Source organism: Ilyonectria robusta (genome assembly GCF_021365365.1).
Source record: "Ilyonectria robusta strain PMI_751 chromosome Unknown BGZ61scaffold_24, whole genome shotgun sequence".
Classification (NCBI taxonomy): Eukaryota; Fungi; Ascomycota; class Sordariomycetes; order Hypocreales; family Nectriaceae; genus Ilyonectria; species Ilyonectria robusta.
In genome coordinates this window covers 203,991-227,516 of record NW_025764458.1, presented here as the reverse complement: position 1 = coordinate 227,516, position 23,526 = coordinate 203,991, and the positions used below count along the sequence as shown (strand labels likewise).

The following is a 23,526-nucleotide window of genomic DNA, read 5'->3' as shown; positions in this document are numbered from 1 at the left end:
TCAGCCAAAACAATCCTTCGCCTCACTCACATCCCAAACAGGGGTGCCGCAAATTGCACTGGCGTCGAGCTCCCCAAACACTGTTGACACAGCCTCCCTGTCGTACCCCGCGAGACGGCGGCCGCCCCTCGACGCTCCCGGACAATCTTATTCGGTTGGCGTTTCGTTTAGGCTTGCCGTGCAACCGACCAACGCCAACGCGGCAGAGAAATGCCGAGCCTTCATGTCTGAGCTGGCCCTTTTGAGACAGCGCTGACGGGCTGGGAGTACTCCTACGCGCCCAGCGGTGCATTAAATGCAGCGTACGCACGGTACATGTACATAAGACACGTCGACAGGGAGATTGTCGCAGCAGACGCCGTGGTCTCGACTCTCAAACATTGCTCGGCCCGTGAGGCCTCCGCACGCGCCGGCCTTGGTACTAAGTAGTAGAGCTAGCGGCATCTCAGCGATCCGAGGCAACGGTCCTGGAACGCATCCAATCATCCATTCCCCATTCTCCGTGGAATAACGGTCGGATTAAAGTTACTTACCGAGGCGGGCTCGCCCATCGAATTGGGTGAAGTCGGTTCCGCAATGTGGGTGCTCAGCCTCGCTCCACTGTGACCCTGGCCCGGCGTGCGGGACAACAAAACATGGCAATCAAAGCTTAGTTGAGAAGCTGTCCAATGCCTCGATCGACGCCGGTGCATTAGTTGGGCCGAGTGGGATAGAACACTCAAGTTGGGATGATTATGGAAGCTGTTTGATCTCTGCTACCCGAATTTGTCATTCAAACGTCCCTGTCGGGCTGATGAGAAAACGACAATTACTGCATCGGGGCACAAACAAGAGTGGGCGCCGGAACTTAAAACCTTATCATGATTACCACGCGATACTTGATAGATAGTCATTTTCGCTCGATTCGCTGCTCTAACCTCGTCGTTGCTGGCCAACACCGCACGACCGCAAGTTCTGTTTTCCAGTATCTACCCTGGATTTGCCCAGGCTGGAGTCTTATTTTGTCCGGCCACTCCGTCTTGGCAGCCTGTCCAGGATCAAGTTGGACTTCATTGGCGAGCTCGTAGATGCGATTGCTTCGACAAGAAGTAACCTAAATGGACCTAGGCTTCAGACCGTGAAGCAAGGTATAATAAACTTTGTCTTCTTTATCGCTTGCACTTTTGTATCCATAACGGTGGCGACTTCCAGATGGGGCTGAGTAGCTCCGCCTGGTCGTCGGTAAGGCTTCACACCGACTAACCAAGTTTTGTGGGTAAAGGAATGATTTGGAATTCACATTTTCTTATCCGAAAATTTATTTCTCTACTGACCATGTGACACTGCTCGTTTGCGTTTGTAATTTACGACACAAGGAAATACATAATTACCGTGTCGCATTTCCAAGTCCGGGCCAAATGATATAAAGTCTACGGAAGACACTGAATGAGATACCTTCCACCTCCAACCAACATCCATTACCAAAATACCTTACTTCCCTCTTGCCTTGAGCATCGCCTTGAACTTTAGGAACTCTTCGTACTCGTCAACATCGAAAGCCTTCTCAGAGCTTCCCTTCGGCTCGCCCTTTTCCATCGAAAGGCCCGCTTTCCCCCCAGCAGCCTTGCCGTCATCATCGTCTTCATCTTCATCCTCACATTCACTCTCGCTCTCACTCTCACTCTCGCTTTCTGTCTCACTTGAATTTTCGTCAGTTCTTACGGTCTTTCCCCGTGACATAGCAGCCCGGGATAGCTTCGGCCCCGACTTGGATGCAGACAATGTAGTAAGGGCCACTTCAGCGTCAAAGCGGTCGTCTCGCCACTGATCCCTGATCGCTATCTCGTCATCGGCACCTTGGAGCGTCCTTATGAGGTAGCTGTCGAACTCCTTTGAGCCCTGAGCCACCACTTTGAACTGCTCTTTCCCGAGGACTGGCTTGGGCTGACCAGCGCCAAGGTTTGCAACTTGGTTCTCTACAAGTGCAATTGTCGTCTGGAATGCATTGCGAATTTGTCTTTTTTTCGGTCAGTTAGAAATCCAGCGATTCCGAGAGGGGCTTGCAAGTACGTACCTGCCGTTCCAAGTATTAAACCCTTCTTTCTGAAGCCCGCGGTAGTGACGCTTGGCAAAACTGAGAATCTCTTTGTTCTTGATCTGAAACTGGACAACGCCGGATTTTCGTTGCTCTTCTTTGGCTCTGAGAAGCAAATTCTCGTACAATTTGAGGGTCGTATCGAGGTCCAGTCGAGGATAATAGACGCTGAGGTGAATCCTCGACTTGAAGGCAGGATCAATTCCACCAACACGATTGGTGGTAAGGAATAGAATCCCCGCATAGTACTCGAGGCTGCGCAAGAAGACACTGGTGACTGCATTCCGCCTCAGATCAGTCTTGTTTCGCTTGGCGAGAAACACATCTGCTTCGTCAAGAAGCAAGACACACCCCCATCTGTGCGCAAGTCGAAAATTGAGATGGAGTTTTGTTTCAACCTCCATGGCTGTCTCGCCAATATCTCCACATGTAATAGGAAACAGTGGGCGTTTTGTCTTGTCAGCGACGCACTCAGCCGTCGATGTTTTCCCAACTCCTGAAATGTGTTAGCGAATTCGAATGTGACCAAGGAATTAAATAAAGCAACTCACCCGGCTCGCCATGCAATAACAGAATAAGACCAGTTCCTTTTCCTTTGACTAGATCCAATGAGGCTCCTATGGATTGAGAAGGGAGTGATTCTTTCGTTTTCCCGTTTTCATGTGTCTGAACAAGTGCCAGGACCGTTTGCTTGTGAATTTCCGAAATCATAAGCTGGTTGAAATCGTTCTCAAAAAGCACTTCGGATAAGTCGGAAACTCTCAAAGTTACCCATTGGCGAAGTCTGAGAACAAACCCATAAGCCCAGTTAGGTAAAAGAACGATGTCTTCTTTCAACTCAGTTGCGGGGCGTGGCGAGAACAACCCCCCATAGTCCCGCAGAAAGGGAGCATTTGCGAAGCAATTCATCTGTTGATCTTTGAAGATGATATCGGACCCACAACACCCCTCAGAGTTATGGTTGCAAAACGGTTGCATCATGGTCTCCCTTAAGTCATTCTTGGTCAGGTTCTCTTCTTCAATCCGTTTCTTCGGACGCCAGATCGGCTCGGCTTTCACTGCCGTAACCATATCAACGATGACTTGGGCCTCGAGGTCTTGAGGGGGCTCATCTAGTGTGCGGCCGCGAAGCATTCTATGGCAAAATGGTGCGCTTGTCAGGGCAAGATAGCGTTGACCCTGTAATAGCAACTCGTTGTGCATAGCACTCGAATTCGGTAAGAATCTCAGAGGAAAAATCTCAAGAGAGCAGATTGGTCGGCGTCCTATAAACTTGCCAATTGACAACTTATGCAGCTTAGGGACGTAATCTGTGCCATCAAACTGAATACTACAGCAATCAACTGCAAATCCGTCGACAGGAGGTGTTCTGTCCTCCTCATCTACCATTCTATTTGTGAGTGGATTTCGACCGCCTGTAAAATTCACAACCTTGGACGCTTGGTCTTGGTTGAAACCGGAAATGGCGAGATCCCCGAGTTCGAACAGGTGCCACAAATCTGCATACTCGATATCGGTAGCAGTGCCATCCTTGAGAGATTTTCGCACATTGAATGTTGATTTTAGATCTGTGTCAAGGAACTCGATCAGTAGTCGGAGATCCTTGAGCAAGTCTTCGTATTCGAATATGATGTTGCCGAAGGCTGCTGCCTTGTTTTTCTTCATCTCTTCGGTCTCCTCGGGTTGCTCAACGATGGCTTCGATCTCCTTCACACTTTCTCTGATGTCTTGGTCGTACATGATGAGTAGTTTGAAAGGTCTCAGGAAGACGACAGCTGGCGACTCATCAATGCGCTCGAAAATAGAATTGGAGCTGGGCAAACTCTCTCTGCAGACATTCCTCAGGTGGTATATCAGCGCCCAAGACCTGATCCGAAGTCTTTCCGGGGAAGTGGAAGTTGCAAAATCCGCCTCTTCCATCTCATGAGACGCGGTAGTGCGTCGAGCCAGCGTCTTTGGTGGATCCATATTTACGTCTCCGAATGTTGGAACCCTGTGCGAATAGAGAACCTCGATCGAGGGCCGCTCTCCAATAGGCACCTTTTTGGAGTTATGTGTGATGCGAAACTCATCGCCCACGGATCGCTTCAGAATAGGTTTGCAAACAGGGAATCTATCCTTCTCTTGCCTGGGGAGGTTGAAAACTTTCTCCTTGAGGATTTGGAGGTCGTTCTCGAGGTTGGTAATTCTCATCTCGGAGAAGGTAGTGTGTAAGACTGCCTGCTGCGCTCGTAGTTTTAGATTCCCGCTGAGTCTCTCCTTGGCCAATATATTTTCCCCCCAGGTTTCATATTCTGACATTGCAATCTTCCGCGAAATTTCCTGTAAATCTTCGGGCTTGTCATCCTTAGTCGCGGCATTCGATATTTTTTGGGCTGCCTCGTTTTCTCCGTCGCGCGTCCGTTCCGAGTCTGATGGGAAGACCCCAGCCCGACTTTCTTCAGCCATTTCCGCTGCCTCTTCGACTCCCGCCCCAGGCGAGGGGGGAGTGACGAGTGTAGGAGTTGGATCATCGTCAATCATTTTAGTCCGTTTCGAGGGATGAATGGGCGTAGATTGGGAATGTATGGGTCAAACAGGTAGAATAGTGGTCTAACAACTAGCATCTAGCAGAAGACTAGTAGAGTAGAGCAGAGTATAGTGTAGCAGCGTCGCGCATCTGTGAAACCTGGAGAGTTGAGGGAATAAAAGCTGTGCGTTCAGCAAGTTGATGGAGCCTTCTGATATGCTCGCTAGCCTGCTGTACGACGAGAATGCCTTGTCGCCTGATGCAACCCCGCGAGGGCAACGAATTACGTGGCTCCAGCAACCGCCGAGGATTCTTTTCAGCCCCCACGTCAGCTCTGAGCTTACGTGCTTTAAAATCTGCCTCGGCTGGTATTTTGTTCACTTGAAGAGATGCCACTTCTCCGCACTATGGCAACAACTAGCAGAAACTACTCGGCAACGCGCACGATACGACGAACCCAAGGATGGAGGGAACCGAAAGACAAGACTTCCTAATCAATAGAGCTCGCCTTCCATCAAGTGATGTCGCAGTTTTCTTGGAAAACCGAGTCAGTATTCCGGGTCAGCCAGGGCCGGTGTTTGTGGATCGACTCGATCGGGTTGAGACTCTCGAAGAGGCATTAAACCAGGAGACAATTAGGTGATCCAACCCAACAATATCGCTCATTTAAGTGAAAGTTCCCTAGCTAATCCTTGTTAGTAAGGAACTATGGAAGCAAGCCAATGATGAGAAAGATCGGCTGTTCGCTCTGATGGAACAGGTGCGAGCGCGACTAGATAAGAAGCTTACCAGCAGTATTCAGTCTGAGCATCTGGATTTGCGATGTTGCACATGGGACCGAGTCATGGAAGAAGTACAAACGACAGCTTCAAGGTGGTCAACTACGCCAAAGAAGACATCAAAAATGATGATGTGTCTTGATAGACTGGGACGCAATTCTGACGCGTTTCAGAGTTGGATCCAGGTCCTTCCAGGGGGTGATTATGGTTCAAGGTACGTATCCCATGTCGTTTAGATGCTTTTCTTACATCCTCTTTAGTATTTGTGGTGTCTTCGCCCTCGCTGTTGGAGTAAGGCCCCCACTCAGAAAGGCTGTGGCCGAAGTTGACATGTTTGCAGGCAGTCGGCAACTACGCAAAGGTAGAAGAGTCCATACTTGATTCTCTAGCTCAGATTCCCGAGGTCATCGAAAATACTCGGCGGTATATTGAGATTTATTCCGAATTGCGGAATCAACACCTTGAAGCCCGCACATTCGATCTCTATTTGTCTATTCTGAAGGCTCTGACGCATATAATGCAATTTTTTGCCGATAGTTCGTTTCGTAAGTTCTTTGATGCTGGATTTCTTGAGATTTACACTTTACTGATGCTCACATAGGCAAGGTCTATCAGCCGTTCCTCAAGCAGTCCTCCTACCAGCGCGAACTCCTCGCTAGCTTGGAAGCCGTCAAGGCCCAGGCCACACGAGTGAAAGAAGAAGCAAATCAATGCATGCAGCGACGACTAATGAATATGGACCAGTCTCGTCTCATCTCCGACAATGTTCTCCTCGACACCAACCAGACTTCGAACCAGTCGCTTCGTATCCTGCAAAACGTGTACAAATTGCTTGCTAGCAGAATGGAATCGCACTCTTTCAGCGAAGGTATAGTTTCACGAACCCTTTGGATTGCACTTTTTAACGTATTTCTCATTAGAGACGTTTGCGACGGTCGTATCATCTAGGCAATCAAGCCTGCTCAGACTTGGTCAGAAGGAAAGCCAGCGTATGTTTTTCACTCCGAGCACAATCAAATCACTGACGCAGAGATTAGAAGTCTCATCCGACAACACGGATGATGTCAGGAAATTGCTCAAATTGATACAGTTTGATCTTGATCGAATTTCGAAGGATATCGAAACATGTCTGCGATTGGGTGACGCAATGAATGAAACCTCCAAAGCAAAAGCTGCCAAACTTATTCAAAACCAAGTCTTCAAAGCTTTCATGACCACGGACCTGTTCTCGACACCCTTATTAGTTAACGGGAACGAAGACATGTCATGTGCAGAAGGCTTGTCACCGTACAGCCTCGTAGCTGCAAGACTCACCCAAGTATCCGAGCAAGCCGAGTCTACCTTTGGCATCGCCTACTTTTGCAGCGAACACAGACCCTATGGCAACGATTCCACGGTACCGGTACTCGTTAGTATGATGGCCAGTCTTCTGGGTCAGCTCATTACTCTACTGCTAGGCAACGGGGCAACACTTGATCTGTCTTTCCTGGATGAGCTCAGTTGGAACAACTTGAAGAAAATGAAGCTCAAATCACTTTGCGCTGTATTTGAAGAACTAACAAGTCAGATTCCACAGGGAAATGTCTTGTTTTGCATACTAGACGAGATCAGTCTATATGAGACGGGCCTTCTGCGGCAAGACACTGAGGCCGTGCTACGGCGGCTGACACGGTTGACAAGGCGACGGAAAGAGATCATTTTCAAACTGCTGGTTACTTGTCGTGGTCGAGCTGTGGATGTCGTTCAATACTTTACGGGGCACGTTCTGGATATGGATGACTCTGCTGAGGCAGACGACTCGTCGACATGGCAAATCGCCAACTTGTGTCTCTAGCCCGGCCGGCAGTGTTGGCATCTGGAAGACGGGAAGCAATGTATATTGAAACTTCACTCATATCTAGTCAGGCTGTTGAAAGAGATCGGCACTGCGCGTTTGAAAGTCTAAACCCCGCCCGGTCAGCATCTCGAGTCCGGTAGCTGGAACAACCTGAAGTTTTTCAGTATTCCTGGGGGCGACCGAGGTCTACAAAATCATTATATTCAATTAATCTGTGATGACTCTAATTCGGTCAGCTGCTAGCTAATTTTGTGCAACAACCAATCTGTTTTGGTGCATCTCAAACTGTATGTAAATAACGAGAGGTGTTGAAAGCCATCCGGCCCCTTCGGCTAATAGCGCTGACGACTTGTGTCTCATTCAAAACGCGGGGGCTTATCTCAGCTTACATATGACGGCGGCCGCCGGGTGTATTTTATTACCATGTCTCTCTTCAGACTGACCGCCAAATATTCCCTGACATTTCCACAACAGCAAACATCTCGTCTCGGGATCTATCGCAATGAAGCCCGTCCCGACAAAAGAAGATCCTCAAGCAGCGGAACCTGTGGTTCGCGAATACTACCAGCGAAAACCCAAACCCTTGCCATCGGACCCAACACTCCGAGCCCACGTCGAGCAAGTTCTGAAGGATGGCTACGTGGTGATCCCGAATGCCTTCACGGACGCGCAGGCGCTTGAGGCAATCGCTGAGATCGATAGGCTCCACGGCAACACACCCAAGAAGGGGCGCGACGCGTTTGATGGCTTCAAAACGAACCGCATCTTCTCCCTCCTGGGAAAGACCCGGGTCTTTGACAAGTTTTGCGTTCTCCCTCAAGTGCTGGCCATGAATGAGTACTTCCTGGATGACGACTATCTTATATACATCATGGAGACCATTGTGATTAATCCTGGCGAAAGAAACCAGAGGCTGCATCACGACGATGCCGTCACGCGCCTACCAAGACCAAGACCCCCGGTCACGGCGGCCATAATGGTTGTGCTGGACGACTACACGGAGCTGAATGGCGCGACACGAATCATCCCAGGGAGCCACAAGTGGGGAAGCGATCGAATCCCAGAAGAAGAGGAGGCTGTATCAGCTGTATGCCCACGCGGCAGCATCGTGTACTTCTTGGGGACTACGTGGCACTCTGGTGGCGCAAACCGCAGCTCGATGTCCAGATATGCAGCAACGATTCAGTATTGTCAGCCATACATCCGCCCATTGGATAACTTGATGGTAGCTGTCGATCCCAGACGAGCCCTGTCGGGAGAGATTCCGAAGAAAATTGTGGACATGATGGGGTACCGAAGCGCTTTCCCCTTCATCGGCTATGGTAAGTCCTAGCAATTTGTGAATAAATTCCCTTGCTAATGCGTGGACAGCCGATGGAATGAATCCGAAGAAAGCGACTAGAAGAATGATTCGGCGGCTGGAACAGCCGATTGATTACAACCCGCCAACATTTGCTAGTGAAGCTGGGGACAAGGAGGAGAGGGTCTCTAGCAAATTGTAATTTGTGTCGGTGTGCACGCATAGTCATACCGCCGTAGGTGAGTGGGTTTGCGTCAGAAATATCTCTTGATGGAGTCATAGATAGTTTCATTCGTATTTTGGGCATTTGACGCCACACCACGAATTCCCTTCGTTTTCGCCAACATGATGATATCCTCATGAAGGTTGAGGAGGACAAATGTTCCAGAGAATTGGGTTGACTCCTCGGCAGGTGGCTGGCAACTCTGATCGGGTCGTTGTGATGTTTGGAGATACACACCCGGCGGTAGTTCAAATACGAGCTGTTACCAGAACCCCCAAGTTGCAGCATCTTATGACACGGTTTGTTGTCTCCTGGGGCCATTTGTAAAGGATCCTTTCCGATACTCTATTTTTAACCTTGTTTTATCTTGCCACAGGGATGGTTTGCATATAATGACTCCATTAGTCACATTTTACGAAGCATCCGGAAGAGGAAAGTGCACGAGAGTTGGAATACAGAAGAATCTGACCATCCTTAGCTACGAGAAGCAACCTTCTTATTTTATCTTAGTGACCACTTGATGCATCTTTCGTAAGACCGAAATCGTACGGAAGTTCCAAAATGGTTGACGAGTCTTGGCTGAGATGAATATCTGCATGGGAAATCATAGTGGGAAAGCCATGGCATGGTGTTATTGGTAGATTGCTGTTCTTGGACCTGCTGTATGTGGCATAGCCCTGCACTTCGGAGGCACGGCCGCCCAGCCACTCACTCAAAAGTGCCAACTATCGACCGAGATCCGGCCCCTGGCATTGGCTACATGAGGACTTCCTAGGTTCTTTTGGCCGGATTGTCGGTCATACGGGCAAATAGATCAAATGTGTAGTTGGTCCACCATGATAGAAATGCAGATATCGTAAGGAACTAATACCTGTTAATATAAATATAGGGCGTCGCCTCACCTTTGTATTGTTATTCACATCCCAACCAGTTCATTACACCTCAACAATCACTACAATCTTCGAATTACTCAAAAATGAAGTTCACTCTTATTACCGCCACCTTGTTTGCCGCCTTTGCTGTGGCAGCGCCATCCCCAAACAACGACCTTGTGGCCAGACAATGCTCGTGTACCAAGGTCGGCGACGAGTGGATCTGCAGGGGCCGATTGTGCGCCAAGGACGTTGTCCCCGAGGCCACAGTTGTGAAGAGGGATAAGATTGAGGCGAGGCAGTGCTCCTGCACCAAGATTGGGGATGAATGGATCTGCAGAGGCCGACTTTGCAATTAAGACGCTTGTACGCAGTTTGCGGGACAAGTTGAAGGTAAGCACAATCTTTATGCTGAAGCACGGAAGCAAGGTACTCACTGGCGTGCAGGCTTCTAAACAGCGCGATGCCTTCGAAGATCGACGCGATGGGCGTGAGGAAGTTGTGTCGTGTGTTCTCTCTGTCATAAGATAACTTGGTCCTATTCATGTGCTACCGGGTAGATCGAAGCAACACAATAGAGAATAAACAGAGATTAAGACAATCAAGTACCACACCAAGAACACTTAATGAGCTGGAACCAAAAGTATGACCGGATACCTTGGTCTGCATTTGTTCTTTCGCTTGAGTTCTTCTTTGCAATCGTATGAATCCGTCTCTGCACCGCGGCCCGAGCTAGGGAGATGTGCGCAATGACTTCACCAAATATAACAAATCAAGTTTCCTCGGCCACCGGCAGGTATCTCTACGAATGAGGGAAAGAAATCTCTGTAAAAATACAAATTCAAAGAACGATTTGAAGTTAGATTCGCGGTGATGAATGAATTTTGGTTGAAACCTGACCGTAACTCCAAGTGACAAGTGTGGAGCGATAATGCCGGGGGTAGATGGATCCTGCTAGGCAGACGTTTCCAATGAAACCGAGTGTTGGCTTGAACATGCAAGGATTGATCGGCCATTTCCCAATGAACCTTGACCGTACCACCTCTGCCTAGAGTTGAACGCTCGCTTGCCCTGTGTTGCCTGGGCCTAATCGCGCTGTCATGTGACTTCGCGATATCTCCCGTCACGCCAAATCACGTTGGATCGTAGCGTGCAGACCCAACACCTCGTTGACGAGGAGTACTTAAAGCCATGTTTCCTCGTCAATTTGGCTCCAATACAGGCTCAATCTGTAGACGCATTGCTCGATTCAACAACGTCCTTTTCAGAAGCACCTACACTCAGCACTCTCGATTTCATTCCGCCAGACCCATCAACATGCCCTCATATCCGGGACTCGGCCTTGACCTCCGCTATCATGTCCAGAACGAGGCTAGACGTAATCCCCTGATCATCTATCCCATGGGAATCCATGGCAATTGCTTTGGCTCCGATTCTGAAATGCTTCTCATCCGAGAGGTTGCAATGATGACCATCATGGATCGCCTCTCTGACAAACCCGACTTCCACGTCAAGGTCTTTGACGATGCCATCACCGAAAAGTGGATCGACGAAGCCCTTGATTTCTCGGCCGAAAAGATGCACGAGGAGATTATCAAAGGATCTGACGTTCATGGAGAAATCGGTTGGGATGGCCGGAAACCCCTCAAGTCCATTCTAGACAGAGGGTGTCTCGACTACGTAAATGCCCTACTCCCTTGCGTGAAGCCGACCCATTTAACTAATATCGTCACAGTGCATCAAGGAGCTACGTGCCAAAGCGGAATATTTCAAGAAGACAGGCTTGATTCCAACACTGGATGCTTGCGCGTCGATGGCCAAATCGGACACCGTGGTGGACGAATCGCTGCACAATGCCCTCCGTGCTGCTTTTTGCAGGTTGGAGGAGGACCAAAGGGACAATCCAGACTGGCATCCCCGTACCAATGAGATTGTCCAAGACCTCGTTCATCCTTCCATGTACCCGCTCGTCTATGGCAGGACACGAGTATTTGCCGATGAAGTTGTCGGCGTTGAGGATGCTATTGACAAATGGGCTGGCAAAGGAGATGTCATTCCACAGCTCGAGCCCGAACCCGAAGTCAAGAAGTATCGTCACCTCTACCGCAATATTGGTGGTAGCGAAGTCGACCCCACGTTCTGGTCGCCCAAGTATCAATGGCTCCCTGCCAATGTCAAGTTCCAGGACGACGGCAGTGTCAAATTCACGAGCTACATCAATAACCTCCACCCCGTCGAGTACCAGGACATATACGGTACCATCGAGAAGCTGATTGAGAAATCCCTGCCTGCTTGGGACCTCTGCTTGGCACAGTACCGTAATTATGAGCTGGAGGGCGGCGGTAGAACAAAGCCCCGTTTCCCACGGCCAGACAACCCTGAGTAGGCATATAATCTTTTCCGAGTGCGAGTTGATTGTTGACCTGAGGATTTAGCGACGAAAACGAGGAAAACTGGACCCCACGGTTTGATGAGATGGAAATGCCACCTAAGAAGAAGGAGGGTTCAGAGGGATCCGTGTCAGTATCTGGATCCGACGTGTCCGACGACGAGTCCGATGAGGAGGAGGTTGAAGAGGAGGATGAATATGGCAAGCATTACTATGGAACGCCCGAACAAGTCCACTGGTACAAGACCCGAGAGCCAGTCCAGCCCCAAGCCCCCGAGTTTGAAGCATGGGAGTATGGGGTCAAGCCAGGTGCTTCTCTTCGTGAGCAGTTTGACGGCCTCCAAGTCATTGTGAAAATGGCTTCCATCGAGATCGGGCCTGGAAAGCCCGAGTTTCCTCCTGGCGGCTGGCACGTGGAGGGCCAGATGAACGAGCACATCGTCGGTACCGCCCTGTACTACCTGGACTCGGAGAATGTCACCCCCAGCCATCTGCAATTCCGGATGCAGACCAGCAGCTACCAGGACGACTGGGAAGTTGGCCAAGACTCCTTCGGTTGGATGGAACGCGTATACGGCGCCACGCTCCGAGGAGGCTCTTGCCTCCAGAGCTACGGCAGCGTTGAGACGAAGGAGGGGAGGCTTCTGGCCTTTCCCAACGTGTTCCAGCACCGAGTATCCAATTTCGGACTCAAGGACAAAACCAAGCCCGGCCACCGCCGTTTCATTGCCCTGTGGCTGGTGGACCCTGTCACTCGCATCATCAGCACTGCAAATGTGCCTCCCCAGCAGCAAAGCTGGTGGATGGAACACACATTCGACAAGCTCAGCAAAGACGACGCCGAAAAGGTCCCTCCGGCCATTGCCCAGCTCGTCCTTGAGAAAGCTCCGGGTTGCCCGGGCTTGGAAGCAGCCGGCAAGGAGAAGGCAGGTCTTCCGGCAGAGCTCATGGGCATGGTGCGGAAGGAGTTTGGCGATGCGGTGCCGATGAGCCTCGACGAAGCCAAGGAACATCGTTTGAAGTTGATGGATGTTCGAAGTGTCTTCCAGGACGACGCGAGAGGTCAATGGGAAGCAGTAGAGTATAGTTTTTGTGAGCACTAGATGCGGATGTCTGGCTTTGTCAATGAAACACGGTGGATATTATCTAGATTTACTACCGGTGGTAGCAAGTCGTCACATTGAGTAAAATAGTAGCGGAAGCGATAACACTGGATACCTGAGCCATCAATGAAGCTGCCAACCCCGTCTGTACATCTAACGAGTCAGTGGCTCGCAGCCCCGATAGAAAGAGATAATATTTGACCGTAATACAAATGCTGGCCTGCTGCGTCATGTATGTATTATTCTATAATTTGTCTACGTAAATTAGTGTAATATGCTCCGTCTAGCTTCTAAAAGTATGTTCAGGTCGATTAAAAGAAGCGCAGCCCGGTGTGAAATAGCGCAATCGCTGCGAACAGAAGGCCGCCCGTGACAACCTGGGTTCGAGCACCAGCCGACTTGTCGTCTTTTGAACTGTTGTCTGACGTAGCCGCATTGCTCGTGGGGGGCTCGGTTGCAGTCGAGGACGGCGCCGCAGCGCTCGTCTCCTCCTTGAACACCCGCTGGGTAGACTCGGCCGATTTATGAGTGGCTGACGAGGTCGCTTCCGATGTCTTGGATTGCGAGGTCTTGGTGCGAGTCGCCTTGGCCGAGGTCGAAGTCTCCTTGGGCGCGTCCTTGAGGAAGGGAGCGATGACGCACTGCTTCATCAGTTTGTTGTCGGTGTAATCGCCAGGTGAGCCCGATGGCGTGAGGGTCAAGACGTAGTCGAAGCCGAAGCTGCCGGCTCCCCAGGCGACAAAGCCCTCGAACACGTCGGAGTTGTCGGCGATGAACTTGTTCTGGGTGCAGAACTTCTCCATACACTTCGAGCCGTTAGTCTGATTGTCTACAGGGAAGGGTGCGAATCACTTACCGAAGGGTCCATGGATGCTCCCGATTCCGAGATCATGGCCTTGCGCTTGTTCTTCCTCAACCACGTAGCAATGGTTGTGAAACCCGCCACGTTATCCGTCGTGCATTGGGTAAAGGTTCCTGAGTTATTCTCATCCAAGTACTTGTGGAGATCCAGGTAAAGGCCGTCCTTGCTGCCGTCAGGGTTCGAAACAGCGCCGAGGGCATCGGCACTACCGGTCGACACGAAGGTCTCGGCACTCGCAAAGTTGGTGCCGGGGAGAAGAATCATCTGGTCCTTGGCGCCGGCCTTTCGGATGGCGGTGACGGCCGCCTGGCAGGAGTCTGCCCAGAGGTTGATGTCCAGGTCGTGGGGCTCGTTCATGAGGCCGAAGATGACCCTGTCCTCTTTGGCATACTTGTGGGCGAGTTGGGTCCAGAGATCGGCGTAGACCTCGTTTGAAGGTCCTCCCTGACCGATGATGCCGTCGTCAAATCGCGCAAAGTTGTGCAGATCAATCATGCAGTAGGCGCCCGTGCCGAGACAGGCTTGCATGAGTTTGTCGTAATAGCCAAAGTTGTTCGCATCCAGGTCGCCGAGGACGCTGTTGACGATGTACTGCCACGAAGTGGCTTTGCATCGAGTCAGAGAAGGGACGCCTGCAGTGGTCAAACGGGAGACTCACGAAGACGGAAAACATTGAAGCCGTCATTCTCGACAAAATGCTTCATCTGTGCCGGGCCGTCGCCTCCCCCGAGCTCAGGCAAAGGGGGGTTGACGATGTCATTCAGCGGACAGCTGCCCTGTTGTTCAGGTCAGCGACTGGATCGGCGCAAGGAACAGGGGAATAACGTACATCAATGTCACAGCCAAAGTCAAAGCCAGGAATGGCGACGCCCTTTCACAGCGGTGGGTTAGTCATCTTGTCCGGGGCGGCTGGATGATGGTATCTACACACCACGTATTTCACTCTGCCCAAGGCGCTGGACACAAGAGCCAGGCCGGCGAAAAGACTTGCGCGGGTATGCATGATTAGGAACGGCTGGAACGACTGGAACGAGTGACAGTGCGCACACAGCGGGCTTTTCGGAACAAATACGAGCAAGAAGAGGAAAAAAGAATTGCAACAATGTGCGAGCAGTGAGGGAAATCAAGACCCTCTTCTCCTCTCCCTTGGTCAGCAGGCGCTGGCGGCGGCGAGTCGAATAGCGGCAAAGACGAGATGAACGAGAGGCTAAAAGAAGATACGGCCGAGCAGCCAAGTCGCTAGCGCTGGGTTTGCCTCATCCGGGCTTCTCAGCAGACTGCACGATACGAAACCAAGGCCGTCTCAGGCTGCCCCTATTGCGTGAGGCGAGGATTCTAACACGAAAGACGTCCCTCGCTCGTCAAGCTTAAGGCTGAGAGGGACTCAGCCTTCTTGTAACCCGAATGGCAGAAGATTATTACGGGCTCGTGTTCCGCTAGCGCGCCGTCTAGTTCGTATTCTCCAAATAAGACCCCAGAAGAAGGTCCCAAAGGAGCCAAGATCCGTCTTACTCCGTGCTCATCCCGTCGAGCATCCTAACCGCAAACCGCTTAACGGACCCCTTCGCAATGTCAGGATTGTCAGCTCATGGGCCAAGCCCGACAGGGCGGAAGCCGCGGCCCATAATACGCCGCCTAATCGAGCCGTGATAGGTTGCGTGGAGCTGGGCGCAGGCGCTTGGCTGCAGGGTTGTCGTTTGATCTCTCCGCAGGCCGACAGAACCGGCGTGTTTTGGTGGTGATGACATCCCCGTCCGGTCCGCCTTGGACGCCCCAGGATGCGGTGACGCCAGTTCCCAGGCCGGGCTTCCGAATCTAGCTAAGAAAGACCAGCCGCAAGCCAAAGAGGCACTGAGACATTGGGTATTGGGCGCGCCAGTGGCAGCCCTACGGAATAGGCCCTGTGCCGTGCGAACGACTACCGCAGCCTCCGTCACACTCGTCGCAAGCCGGCCAATAGGTCTCTGCATGCCTCCCACGCTTAGCACGGGGCTCACATCGTGACATTGCTCCAAATCGTCTTGGGCTAGACCCAGGCACCGAGTCAGCACCAGACCTGAGCCCAATCTCCACACATAAGCGGCCGATCGGGGAATAACATCGACTCCGTTGAGGTTTGAGTCAGCAGCGTTCTCTCGTATGAGGGTTGCCACCCAGCAACTGGCAGTTTCCACCCGGCGTCTAGCGACTTTCGTGATTGAGGGGAACCCGGTCCCGTATGCGTCACGGTATGCATCCCGAACCAGCTTCCTAAATAAGCCCAGCGTTTTCGAGAACGCGGTCAGGAGAGGGGGAGGCGGCATGGCATTGCTGCAAGAACTGCAAGTCATGTTTGTTGACTTTCGTTGTTATACCAGTGAGACACTGTAAGACACCGTGAGACACCGTTATTTGAGGTGAGACTACAACAACCACCGCCGCAAAACATGCAAGGGATATATTCAACCTGCTCTCCGCAATTTCTCAAACACCAGTAATTGCCCGTCGCTTCAACACCGCCGAATTCTCGTTCAGACCAGCCCAGTCATACGCATCCAAACACGCCTGCCGGCTCAACAGCACCGCCGTGCTCGTCCTCTCTCTCAACTCGGCCTCATACTCGTCGATTCCTGCTTTGAGCTCCACGTCTTTGTTGTATATCCCATCTAGTTTCTCCCATAACCGATACGCATCTAGAATGCCGTGGTTCGCAGCTTCGCCTCGATACATGGTCATGGCGTGCGCTGCGTCACCCATGAGGGTAATCCTGCCACCGTGATTATCCCAGTCGAGACAAGGCCAGTCCTGCAACACAATCTCCAGGATCTCGGACCCTTCTGGGATCGCATGGACGGCATCGCGCAGCACGGGGTGGAACTCTTCAGCGCGCCGCTTCATACCCGCCAGTCGCTCTGCATCGGTGGGCTTCACCTCGTCATCGGGCGTCTTGACAGGCCAAGAGACGTTGATCTGCACGCGATAACGCTCGTCATCGGTCCCCTTGGTGCCGTTGGCTGCCGGCGTGTCGAGCATGCTGACCCAGAGGAAGTTGCCGCTCACAGGGTGGCACCCTTGGAACAGCAGGGGATCGACTTGTCTCAGGGGCTTGACCTCGTCTGGCGTGAAATCTGCGGCTGAACCGACGAAGCGCACGGGTAATTGTGTGTTGCGATACGTCTCGGGGGCGAGGAATTTCCGCGTTCGTGAGTTGCTTCCCTCTGCGCCGACGAGCACGGCACCCTCTGCCCTCGTACCATCAGCGAACACAGCGACGACGCCATCATCATCCTCCTCGATTGCCGTAAGGCGCTTGCCCCAGCGCACTCGATCGCCCACCTCTTGCAGGAGGACGTTCCTCAGCTTCTCGCGGTTGACGCGCCGGCGCTCGTTGGGCGGGATGCGGAACTTGGGCTCCAGCGTCTCGAGGTTGATGAAGATGAAGTTCCCGTCGCCGTGGCGGTCGACGTCAGGGTCCACCTGCACGGAATCGACGCCTTTCAAGGTGTCTTGTGACAGGAGCTTTTTCAGGAAGGGCAGAACCCAGTGGAGAGTGATGGCCCAGCCCTGGCCACGGGCGGTTATGTGCTCGTCGCGCTCGTAGACCTCGAATGGGATGCCAGCCTGACGTGTGTCAGTATTAATGTAGCGAAAGCGGGCAGAGAGTTTGCAGTATTGGTAAGACAGAAGCAATCGTGGGTACCTTTTTGAGACCGTGAGCGAGAGTTAGGCCGACGACTCCAGCGCCGATGATGAGGACGGGCTTAGTCGGCATGATGGTTTGGCGGCGAGACCCGTATATGCACAATGTGGTGTAGATTCTTCCCTCGTTCAAAATCGCTGCTCCTAAAACCTAGGACTATTGTCTTGGACAGGGAAACCTCGTCTCGTGCGATTGTTTGAAGGACAATCCCTCTGTTACATCCAAGTCGCCCCTCATCTTTCTATAGCTCGTAAGCTCTGTAGCTTACCCGCGCCTGGAGGCGACGGCCAGAACCGGTTCAACCCCGCCTTGGAGCCTCGACGTGAAAACCGCCCAGTTTGCTATCGATATCGAAGTTCAATCCTATCAATCCTATCTCGATAGCAGATACGTCGGATTGCATGGATTCAGCGGCTTCCCAGTGGGTCTCCGCATCGAAGCTACCAGCGCATCGCCAGCCGACGGTGCCTCCATCGGTTGGTTGTATGCAGCCGTCGGATCGCCGCTTGTGGGTTAGATCCGCCCGCTGCGAGAGGGTGTCGAGCCTCGGCCGATTGACGTAGGAAGGCGTTTGGAACCTGCTAGCCAGCGTGTTATGTGCTGTGGAGTGCATCACGAGCATCGATATCGGAAGCTCGAAGCAGAGATAATAACTTGTTACGTCCTTTGCCTTGGGTTCTTGTCACCTTGATCGCCACCAGATTGCGAGTCCAATTCGTCGTCACCTCCGGCAAGAAGCACCATTTAAGGACATCAGCAGCATTTATTTTCTTTACTCCCGACCATTACAGACCCCGAGACCGCACCAGAGCTACACTCATCATGTCGTCGGACGCAAAACACGAGGCGCTCCAGCCTATCCACCCGTCAATGGTTGGCAAGTTGGACCCCGTCTTCGAGAAGCTGTACAACGACAATGTCGCCAGCACGCCACTGCGTCCAATTGACCTCTCGGTCCTTCGATCGAAATACTCTGTTCTCTACTCCTACGGCACCGGTCCCGCGCCCGATGTTGCCAAGACGTTCGACACCGAGATCACCACCCATGAGGGCATCCCGCTCAAAGTGCGCGTCTACCAGCCGGAGGGGCCTGGTCCTTGGCCTGTGCATATCGACTATCACGGCGGTGGCTGGGGTCTCGGCGATTTAGATACAGAGAGCCATATCTGCAAGCACATTTGCAACAAGGCTGGTGTTGTGGTCATTGACGTCGCCTACCGCCTCGTTCCAGAGCATGCGTTCCCTTGTGGAGTTACGGACAGTTTCGCGGCGTTGAAATATATCTACGAGAAGGGCGCCCAGGAGTTCAACATTATTCCGGGAAGTATCTCCGTAGGCGGCGTGTCCGCTGGTGGATTCATTGGTCTTGCGCTGGGTCATATGGCTCGCGATGCAGGCATCCCGCTCAAGCTCATCGCAGTGGGAACTCCGGTGATTGACGATCTAAGCCAATACTCCAGCGCGGCCGATTCACCATTCCCATCCATGCAGGAGAACGAGCACGCGCCGACGCTCAATTGGGGGAGGCTCGCCTGGTTCGACAAGCTAAAGTGGAGTTCTCTCGGCGCGACGGCGGAAGAGATCGCAGAGAAGCGCAAGCAAGTTCCCGAATTCTACGCAAACCTGTTCAAAGCGGACAGGTTCGACGGTCTCCCCAAGACGGTCATCTATACAGCGGGCGCAGATCCTCTGAGGGACGAGGGCGAGGCGTACGGAAGGAAGCTGATTGACAATGGGATTGAGGTGACGATGAAGCGATTCCCAGGCGTACCGCACCCGTTTATGCACATGGATAAGGACCTGTGGCAGGCGAGCGAGTTTATCGATCAGATTGCAAGGGAGATTCGGGTGGTATTGCATGATAAATAGATGTGTATTTAAAATGAATTGATGCGGAATTGATTACCTTTGATCATCATCGTCATAGATGCGTCGCTCAAGAAAGAAGTCTTCCCCGATGTTTTTAACGTAGAGCACTTGGATGATGCTTGTCAGCCGGACGAACCGCGGTGTTTGAACTCGGAGACGGAAATAAAATAAAGAGGAAAACAAACACCCCGGATTTTCACGGCACGTTTCGTCATCCAAGTTGGACCAAGTTCCCGGTACCGGGAGGAGTTGGAGTCGCGAGTTAGTACCTAGATAAGGAAGCGTGCGCCCGCCAATCCGGTAAATCGACCTTGGCCGTCTCCGCACTTTCAATGATAACTAGTGCTCAAAGCCGGAGCTTTATCATCGCTCAGTCCCAGGGAACGTATGCTCTGCATCCTGTAGTCATCTTTTCTCTATCATACCGTCTCCTTCACGTACCAATTGACCCAGGACGAAAGCCTCAAGAACAAGCCAAAGACAAACCGGACACAGCGCAGGATCCGAGGACACACACACCACAATGGCGTCCGCCGACCGCCCGCGCTCAAACGTCTGCTTCCGATGCGCCGAGATCAAACAAGCCTGCGACGGTAAGTCGCCATGTTCGCGATGTGCGCGTCTGAGTCTCCCGTGCCGTCCCAAAGACTCGACCGCCGCCGCCCAGCACACCACGTTCTACGACCCCAGCGCCGAAGGCTGGATGCCGCTCAATGAACCCAAGGCCCGCATACGCAGAGTCCAGACCGGGTGTCTGATGTGCAAGAAGCGCAAAAAGAAGTGCGACGAGAGGAAGCCTCGGTGCGGCGACTGCGGGAGACTGTGCCTGGACTGCTCGTGGCCGCCCGAACGAGAGCAGAGAACAAGGAGGAGGCGAAGGAGTACAAGCCCTGGGATGGAGATGTGGGCTGCTCTGGGGATGGGGATCGGCATGAATCCAGATGGGTCGCAAAGCCTGCCAAGTTCGACTGAAATGAATGCTCTGTTTGGATCGAGTGGCGAAGGCGAGATGCCAGGTTCGGGAGGTCAACTCCAGACGGGCTTCACCCTCAACGGCTCAGAGATGGGTTTCAGAGCCTCCGTGGACGACATGTCCTGGGATTTTCCCGTCAGTCCCGGATGGCTGGATTTGCTTCCAGAAACACCAGCGTTTTCCACGAGCCCTTCCGATAGCATGGTGTCTGAATCGCTGAGCCTGTACGTTCCGAGCCTGACGCCAGGCCTAACCTCTCCTGACGACAAGGCCCTGCTGAACCACTACTCCACCATTGTCGCAACAATTCTCTCGAGACGGGCAGACGTGAAAGCCAACCCGTACACAAGCTACCTCCTTCCCATGGCCCTATCCAGCGATTTGGTCCTTCACTGCGTGCTGGCACTGAGCGCCAAGCACTGGTACAAACTGCAGCCGCGGATGGGAAATCGAGGTCTCCTCCATCAGAGCAAGGCGACACAGTCGCTGGCCGGTCTGCTGCCCCATGTGAATAAGGCGTCGGCGGATATTGCCCTCGTGGCGTCCCTGCTGCTGTGCATGACGGAGCTGTTTGACGGCAAGTCGACGGGTTGGAAGCTCCACCTCAAGGGCGCCAAACGGCTCCTAGGGACGCTGATATCCGAGCATGGCGATGCTCTCACCGGAAACTACAAGTTCCTAGTTCGCCTCTCTCGATTCCTCGACAGCGCAACCACAACCAGCACGTGCATGCCGCCTCTCATCGAGGAGGAGGAAGGCGAAGGAGCCGCGCTGGACCGTCTGGCCGCCACGCCCGACGACGAAGACACCGCCGTGTACGGCATACCCAAGGAGCTATTCCACCTGGTCGACCGAGTCAACAGCCTGGCAAACAAGCGGAAGAACCGCGTGGACGACCATTCAGAGGCGGAGTTCCGCAACGAGGCTTCCATCGTCGAGGAACACCTCGACCGTTGGAGTTTTGAGTACGGCGGGCTGTCCCGCGCCGTCTCGACCCGGTTCCCCTCGAACGACGACGTGCTCCATGCCACTACCGCGTACGAGTGGGCGCTGCGACTGCGGCTGCACCAGATCACCGACGGATACACGCTCACCGACCCAAAGGTGTCTCAAGCGGTGGAAGGGATCCTCACCTCGGTGCAGAAAATCCGCTACGGCAGCGCGCTGGAAGGATGCCTGCTCTTCCCGCTCGTCATGGCGGGCGGCGCGTGCGACCAGCTTGAGCACCGGGTCATCATCCAGGACAGGCTGATGGTCATGGAGCGGACGTACGGGTTCGGGTACATCTACCACTCGCGAGAACTCGTCGAGAGGGTGTGGGATAGGAGGGATAAGATGCAGGGAACCGGGGCGATAATTAACTGGGCTAGGCTCAGATTCGAAGAGATGAGCGGGCTGGTCGTGTTTTGATCCATAGACGTCGAGTCACTCGCTGCTTGCACAGCCTCCAAGTTCATGGGGGGATGTTTTTAATGTCTGTACTACTGGGACACGGCATCTAATTACACAGAAGACTGACTAGGAACTTGAGCTTGTTGCTTGCGCTTGTTGCTTGAGCTCGTTAACCAACTCCGCCACATGTACATGCATGTCATAACCGCACACCTCCTCAATCGTCAACTTCCCCGGGCTGTCTTTCTTACTAGACCAGCCAATCCTCTCGTCAAGATCTTCACGCGCCCGCTTGCTTGACGCCTGCAGCCTCGTCGCGCGTGGCTTCCGCTCCATCTCGTACAGCTTCAGGCGTTGCTCAACGTCCAAGTCGGCGTACTTTTCAGAGAAGAGGATACCCAATGCGCCAGCATCCTCGATGGCCATGCACGCGCCTTGGCTCTGGTCGGGCATCATCGGGTGGGCGGCGTCTCCCAGGAGGGCGCATCGGCCCTTGACCCAGTACGGGTATGGCTCGTGGTTGTACAGCCGCCACATCTTGATGTCGTCGGCGTTGAGGAAGAGCGTCTTGAGCTTCTCGTCGAGGTCGGGAAAGGTCGCGACCAGGTTCTCTCCGGTGGTGGCGATGTTCCACCCGTCATCCTTCAGGTCGTTCTTGGACGCTGGGTAGAAGCAATAGCAGGACACGACGTTGTTGTCGCTGCATGATGACAGGACGATCTTGTCGATCCCGAAGCCACCCCAGAACTCGATGGCTTCGTTGTTTAGGAATTCCTCGAGGCCGAGTTCGCGGAGTTTGTCTGCGTGGATGATGCAGCGGTAGCAGCAGGACGTGCTGGGAACAAACTGTGGGATGACACCCAACTGCTCACGCATTACACTCCGGATCCCGTCAGCGCAGATAATGACATCGTGGGTCGCTTCGTTGCCGTTCTCGAACTTGATATAGCCGGTTTCGGGGTCTACCTCCACGGCCTTGTGCCACGTCTTTAGCTCTGCGGGCTGTCCTTTGCCGCTCTCCGACATGGCGACTTGTTTGAGGTGGTTGTGCAGGTCAATCCGGTGGAAGTTGTTGTAGTCGGTGCCGAAGCGCGCGCGGTAGTCTCCCAGCGGGTATGTTCCAAACACCTCGCCCGTCTTCCAGTCGTGACGGATCAGATTCTTGAGGATGACGGGCTTCGCAGCGGGGATATCGATCTCCCACTCCTCCAGGAAGCGCGAGCCATTGGAGGCTACAGACAGAGACGCGCCAACTTCGCCGCCAAAGTCGTAGCGCTCATACAGGGTCACGCTGTGGCCGGCGCGACGGAGAGAGATGGCTGCAGAGAGACCGCCCAATCCAGAGCCGATGATGGCGACAGAGAGAGGCGCGGGAGGAGAGAGAGTCCCAGGCATGGTGACTTGTAAAGGCCTTGGTTGGAGATGGCAGACGGCTTTGCAAGATGGTTTTGAACGGTTGAATGAGCAAGTTTAAGATGTAAATGATGAAGAAAATGGATGTACAAGACAGTCTGATATGACTTCGTTTCGAGTGTCTTCAAAGGGTGAACGAGACTGCTTCGACTTTAAGTCCTCCAGTGAGAGCAGCCAGAATTGCGCGGGCGGAAGATGGAATCGCAGCCGATGTCGAATCGAAAGGTGAAGGGACAATCATGTCGGCCCATT

The 23,526-nt window shown here is 52.9% G+C and overlaps 12 protein-coding genes across 12 annotated transcripts; 6 read left to right on the top strand and 6 right to left on the bottom strand.

The window, feature by feature from the left end:
* Positions 1-20: 20 nt before the first annotated feature.
* On the bottom strand, positions 21-727 carry BGZ61DRAFT_460133 (uncharacterized protein; the record flags this gene model as incomplete). Its single annotated transcript, XM_046246992.1, has 1 exon — positions 21-727. The coding sequence occupies exon 1, from the start codon at positions 290-292 to the stop codon at positions 23-25; it is 270 nt and encodes an 89-aa protein (XP_046098595.1). The 5' UTR covers positions 293-727.
* Positions 728-1,863: 1,136 nt separating this feature from the next.
* BGZ61DRAFT_111798 (uncharacterized protein) lies at positions 1,864-4,764 on the bottom strand. Its single transcript, XM_046236937.1, has 2 exons — positions 2,626-4,764; positions 1,864-2,570 (listed from the first exon to the last, which is right to left on the bottom strand). Exons 1-2 carry the CDS (start codon positions 4,595-4,597, stop codon positions 2,008-2,010), a joined length of 2,535 nt encoding a protein of 844 aa, XP_046098594.1. The 5' UTR covers positions 4,598-4,764; the 3' UTR covers positions 1,864-2,007.
* Positions 4,765-4,958: 194 nt separating this feature from the next.
* BGZ61DRAFT_399325 (uncharacterized protein) lies at positions 4,959-7,384 on the top strand. The gene is made up of 7 exons (XM_046243008.1): positions 4,959-5,222; positions 5,283-5,576; positions 5,623-5,653; positions 5,703-5,907; positions 5,964-6,230; positions 6,283-6,351; positions 6,400-7,384. The coding sequence occupies exons 1-7, from the start codon at positions 5,047-5,049 to the stop codon at positions 7,194-7,196; spliced, it is 1,839 nt and encodes a 612-aa protein (XP_046098593.1). The 5' UTR covers positions 4,959-5,046; the 3' UTR covers positions 7,197-7,384.
* A 317-nt stretch (positions 7,385-7,701) lies between these two features.
* On the top strand, positions 7,702-8,701 carry BGZ61DRAFT_537473 (phytanoyl-CoA dioxygenase; the record flags this gene model as incomplete). The annotated part of the gene is made up of 2 exons (XM_046254542.1): positions 7,702-8,521; positions 8,571-8,701. 2 exons carry the CDS (start codon positions 7,702-7,704, stop codon positions 8,699-8,701), a joined length of 951 nt encoding a protein of 316 aa, XP_046098592.1.
* A 951-nt stretch (positions 8,702-9,652) lies between these two features.
* Positions 9,653-10,083, top strand: BGZ61DRAFT_460127 (uncharacterized protein). Its single transcript, XM_046246991.1, has 2 exons — positions 9,653-9,987; positions 10,042-10,083. Exon 1 carries the CDS (start codon positions 9,699-9,701, stop codon positions 9,951-9,953), a length of 255 nt encoding a protein of 84 aa, XP_046098591.1. The 5' UTR covers positions 9,653-9,698; the 3' UTR covers positions 9,954-9,987; positions 10,042-10,083.
* An 828-nt stretch (positions 10,084-10,911) lies between these two features.
* Positions 10,912-13,086, top strand: BGZ61DRAFT_497908 (uncharacterized protein; the record flags this gene model as incomplete). Its single annotated transcript, XM_046251216.1, has 3 exons — positions 10,912-11,274; positions 11,330-11,976; positions 12,030-13,086. 3 exons carry the CDS (start codon positions 10,912-10,914, stop codon positions 13,084-13,086), a joined length of 2,067 nt encoding a protein of 688 aa, XP_046098590.1.
* A 168-nt stretch (positions 13,087-13,254) lies between these two features.
* BGZ61DRAFT_111757 (glycoside hydrolase superfamily) lies at positions 13,255-15,117 on the bottom strand. The gene is made up of 5 exons (XM_046236936.1): positions 14,880-15,117; positions 14,778-14,819; positions 14,607-14,724; positions 13,943-14,553; positions 13,255-13,892 (listed from the first exon to the last, which is right to left on the bottom strand). Exons 1-5 carry the CDS (start codon positions 14,949-14,951, stop codon positions 13,398-13,400), a joined length of 1,338 nt encoding a protein of 445 aa, XP_046098589.1. The 5' UTR covers positions 14,952-15,117; the 3' UTR covers positions 13,255-13,397.
* Positions 15,118-15,449: 332 nt separating this feature from the next.
* On the bottom strand, positions 15,450-16,251 carry BGZ61DRAFT_557184 (uncharacterized protein; the record flags this gene model as incomplete). The annotated part of the gene is made up of 1 exon (XM_046255677.1): positions 15,450-16,251. The coding sequence occupies one exon, from the start codon at positions 16,249-16,251 to the stop codon at positions 15,535-15,537; it is 717 nt and encodes a 238-aa protein (XP_046098588.1). The 3' UTR covers positions 15,450-15,534.
* Positions 16,252-16,411: 160 nt separating this feature from the next.
* Positions 16,412-17,699, bottom strand: BGZ61DRAFT_537470 (uncharacterized protein; the record flags this gene model as incomplete). Its single annotated transcript, XM_046254541.1, has 2 exons — positions 16,412-17,548; positions 17,628-17,699. The coding sequence occupies 2 exons, from the start codon at positions 17,697-17,699 to the stop codon at positions 16,412-16,414; spliced, it is 1,209 nt and encodes a 402-aa protein (XP_046098587.1).
* Positions 17,700-18,449: 750 nt separating this feature from the next.
* On the top strand, positions 18,450-19,496 carry BGZ61DRAFT_363942 (Alpha/Beta hydrolase protein; the record flags this gene model as incomplete). Its single annotated transcript, XM_046241475.1, has 1 exon — positions 18,450-19,496. The coding sequence occupies one exon, from the start codon at positions 18,450-18,452 to the stop codon at positions 19,494-19,496; it is 1,047 nt and encodes a 348-aa protein (XP_046098586.1).
* Positions 19,497-20,019: 523 nt separating this feature from the next.
* Positions 20,020-21,879, top strand: BGZ61DRAFT_363936 (fungal-specific transcription factor domain-containing protein; the record flags this gene model as incomplete). Its single annotated transcript, XM_046241473.1, has 1 exon — positions 20,020-21,879. The coding sequence occupies one exon, from the start codon at positions 20,020-20,022 to the stop codon at positions 21,877-21,879; it is 1,860 nt and encodes a 619-aa protein (XP_046098585.1).
* Positions 21,880-21,987: 108 nt separating this feature from the next.
* BGZ61DRAFT_364013 (uncharacterized protein) lies at positions 21,988-23,256 on the bottom strand (the record flags this gene model as incomplete). The annotated part of the gene is made up of 1 exon (XM_046241481.1): positions 21,988-23,256. The coding sequence occupies one exon, from the start codon at positions 23,254-23,256 to the stop codon at positions 21,988-21,990; it is 1,269 nt and encodes a 422-aa protein (XP_046098584.1).
* Positions 23,257-23,526: the final 270 nt, after the last annotated feature.

Coding starts and splice junctions, on each gene's coding strand:
- BGZ61DRAFT_111798 (XM_046236937.1), bottom strand. CDS start 4,597: ATGATTGACGATGATCCAACTCCTACACTCGTCACTCCCCCCTCGCCT. Junction 2,571..2,625: donor GTTATTGCATGGCGAGCCGG/GTGAGTTGCTTT, acceptor AACACATTTCAG/GAGTTGGGAAAACATCGACG.
- BGZ61DRAFT_399325 (XM_046243008.1), top strand. CDS start 5,047: ATGGAGGGAACCGAAAGACAAGACTTCCTAATCAATAGAGCTCGCCTT. Junction 5,654..5,702: donor TCTTCGCCCTCGCTGTTGGA/GTAAGGCCCCCA, acceptor ACATGTTTGCAG/GCAGTCGGCAACTACGCAAA. Junction 6,231..6,282: donor ATCGCACTCTTTCAGCGAAG/GTATAGTTTCAC, acceptor ATTTCTCATTAG/AGACGTTTGCGACGGTCGTA.
- BGZ61DRAFT_460127 (XM_046246991.1), top strand. CDS start 9,699: ATGAAGTTCACTCTTATTACCGCCACCTTGTTTGCCGCCTTTGCTGTG.
- BGZ61DRAFT_111757 (XM_046236936.1), bottom strand. CDS start 14,951: ATGCATACCCGCGCAAGTCTTTTCGCCGGCCTGGCTCTTGTGTCCAGC. Junction 14,725..14,777: donor ACTTTGGCTGTGACATTGAT/GTACGTTATTCC, acceptor CCTGAACAACAG/GGCAGCTGTCCGCTGAATGA. Junction 13,893..13,942: donor GAGCATCCATGGACCCTTCG/GTAAGTGATTCG, acceptor AACGGCTCGAAG/TGTATGGAGAAGTTCTGCAC.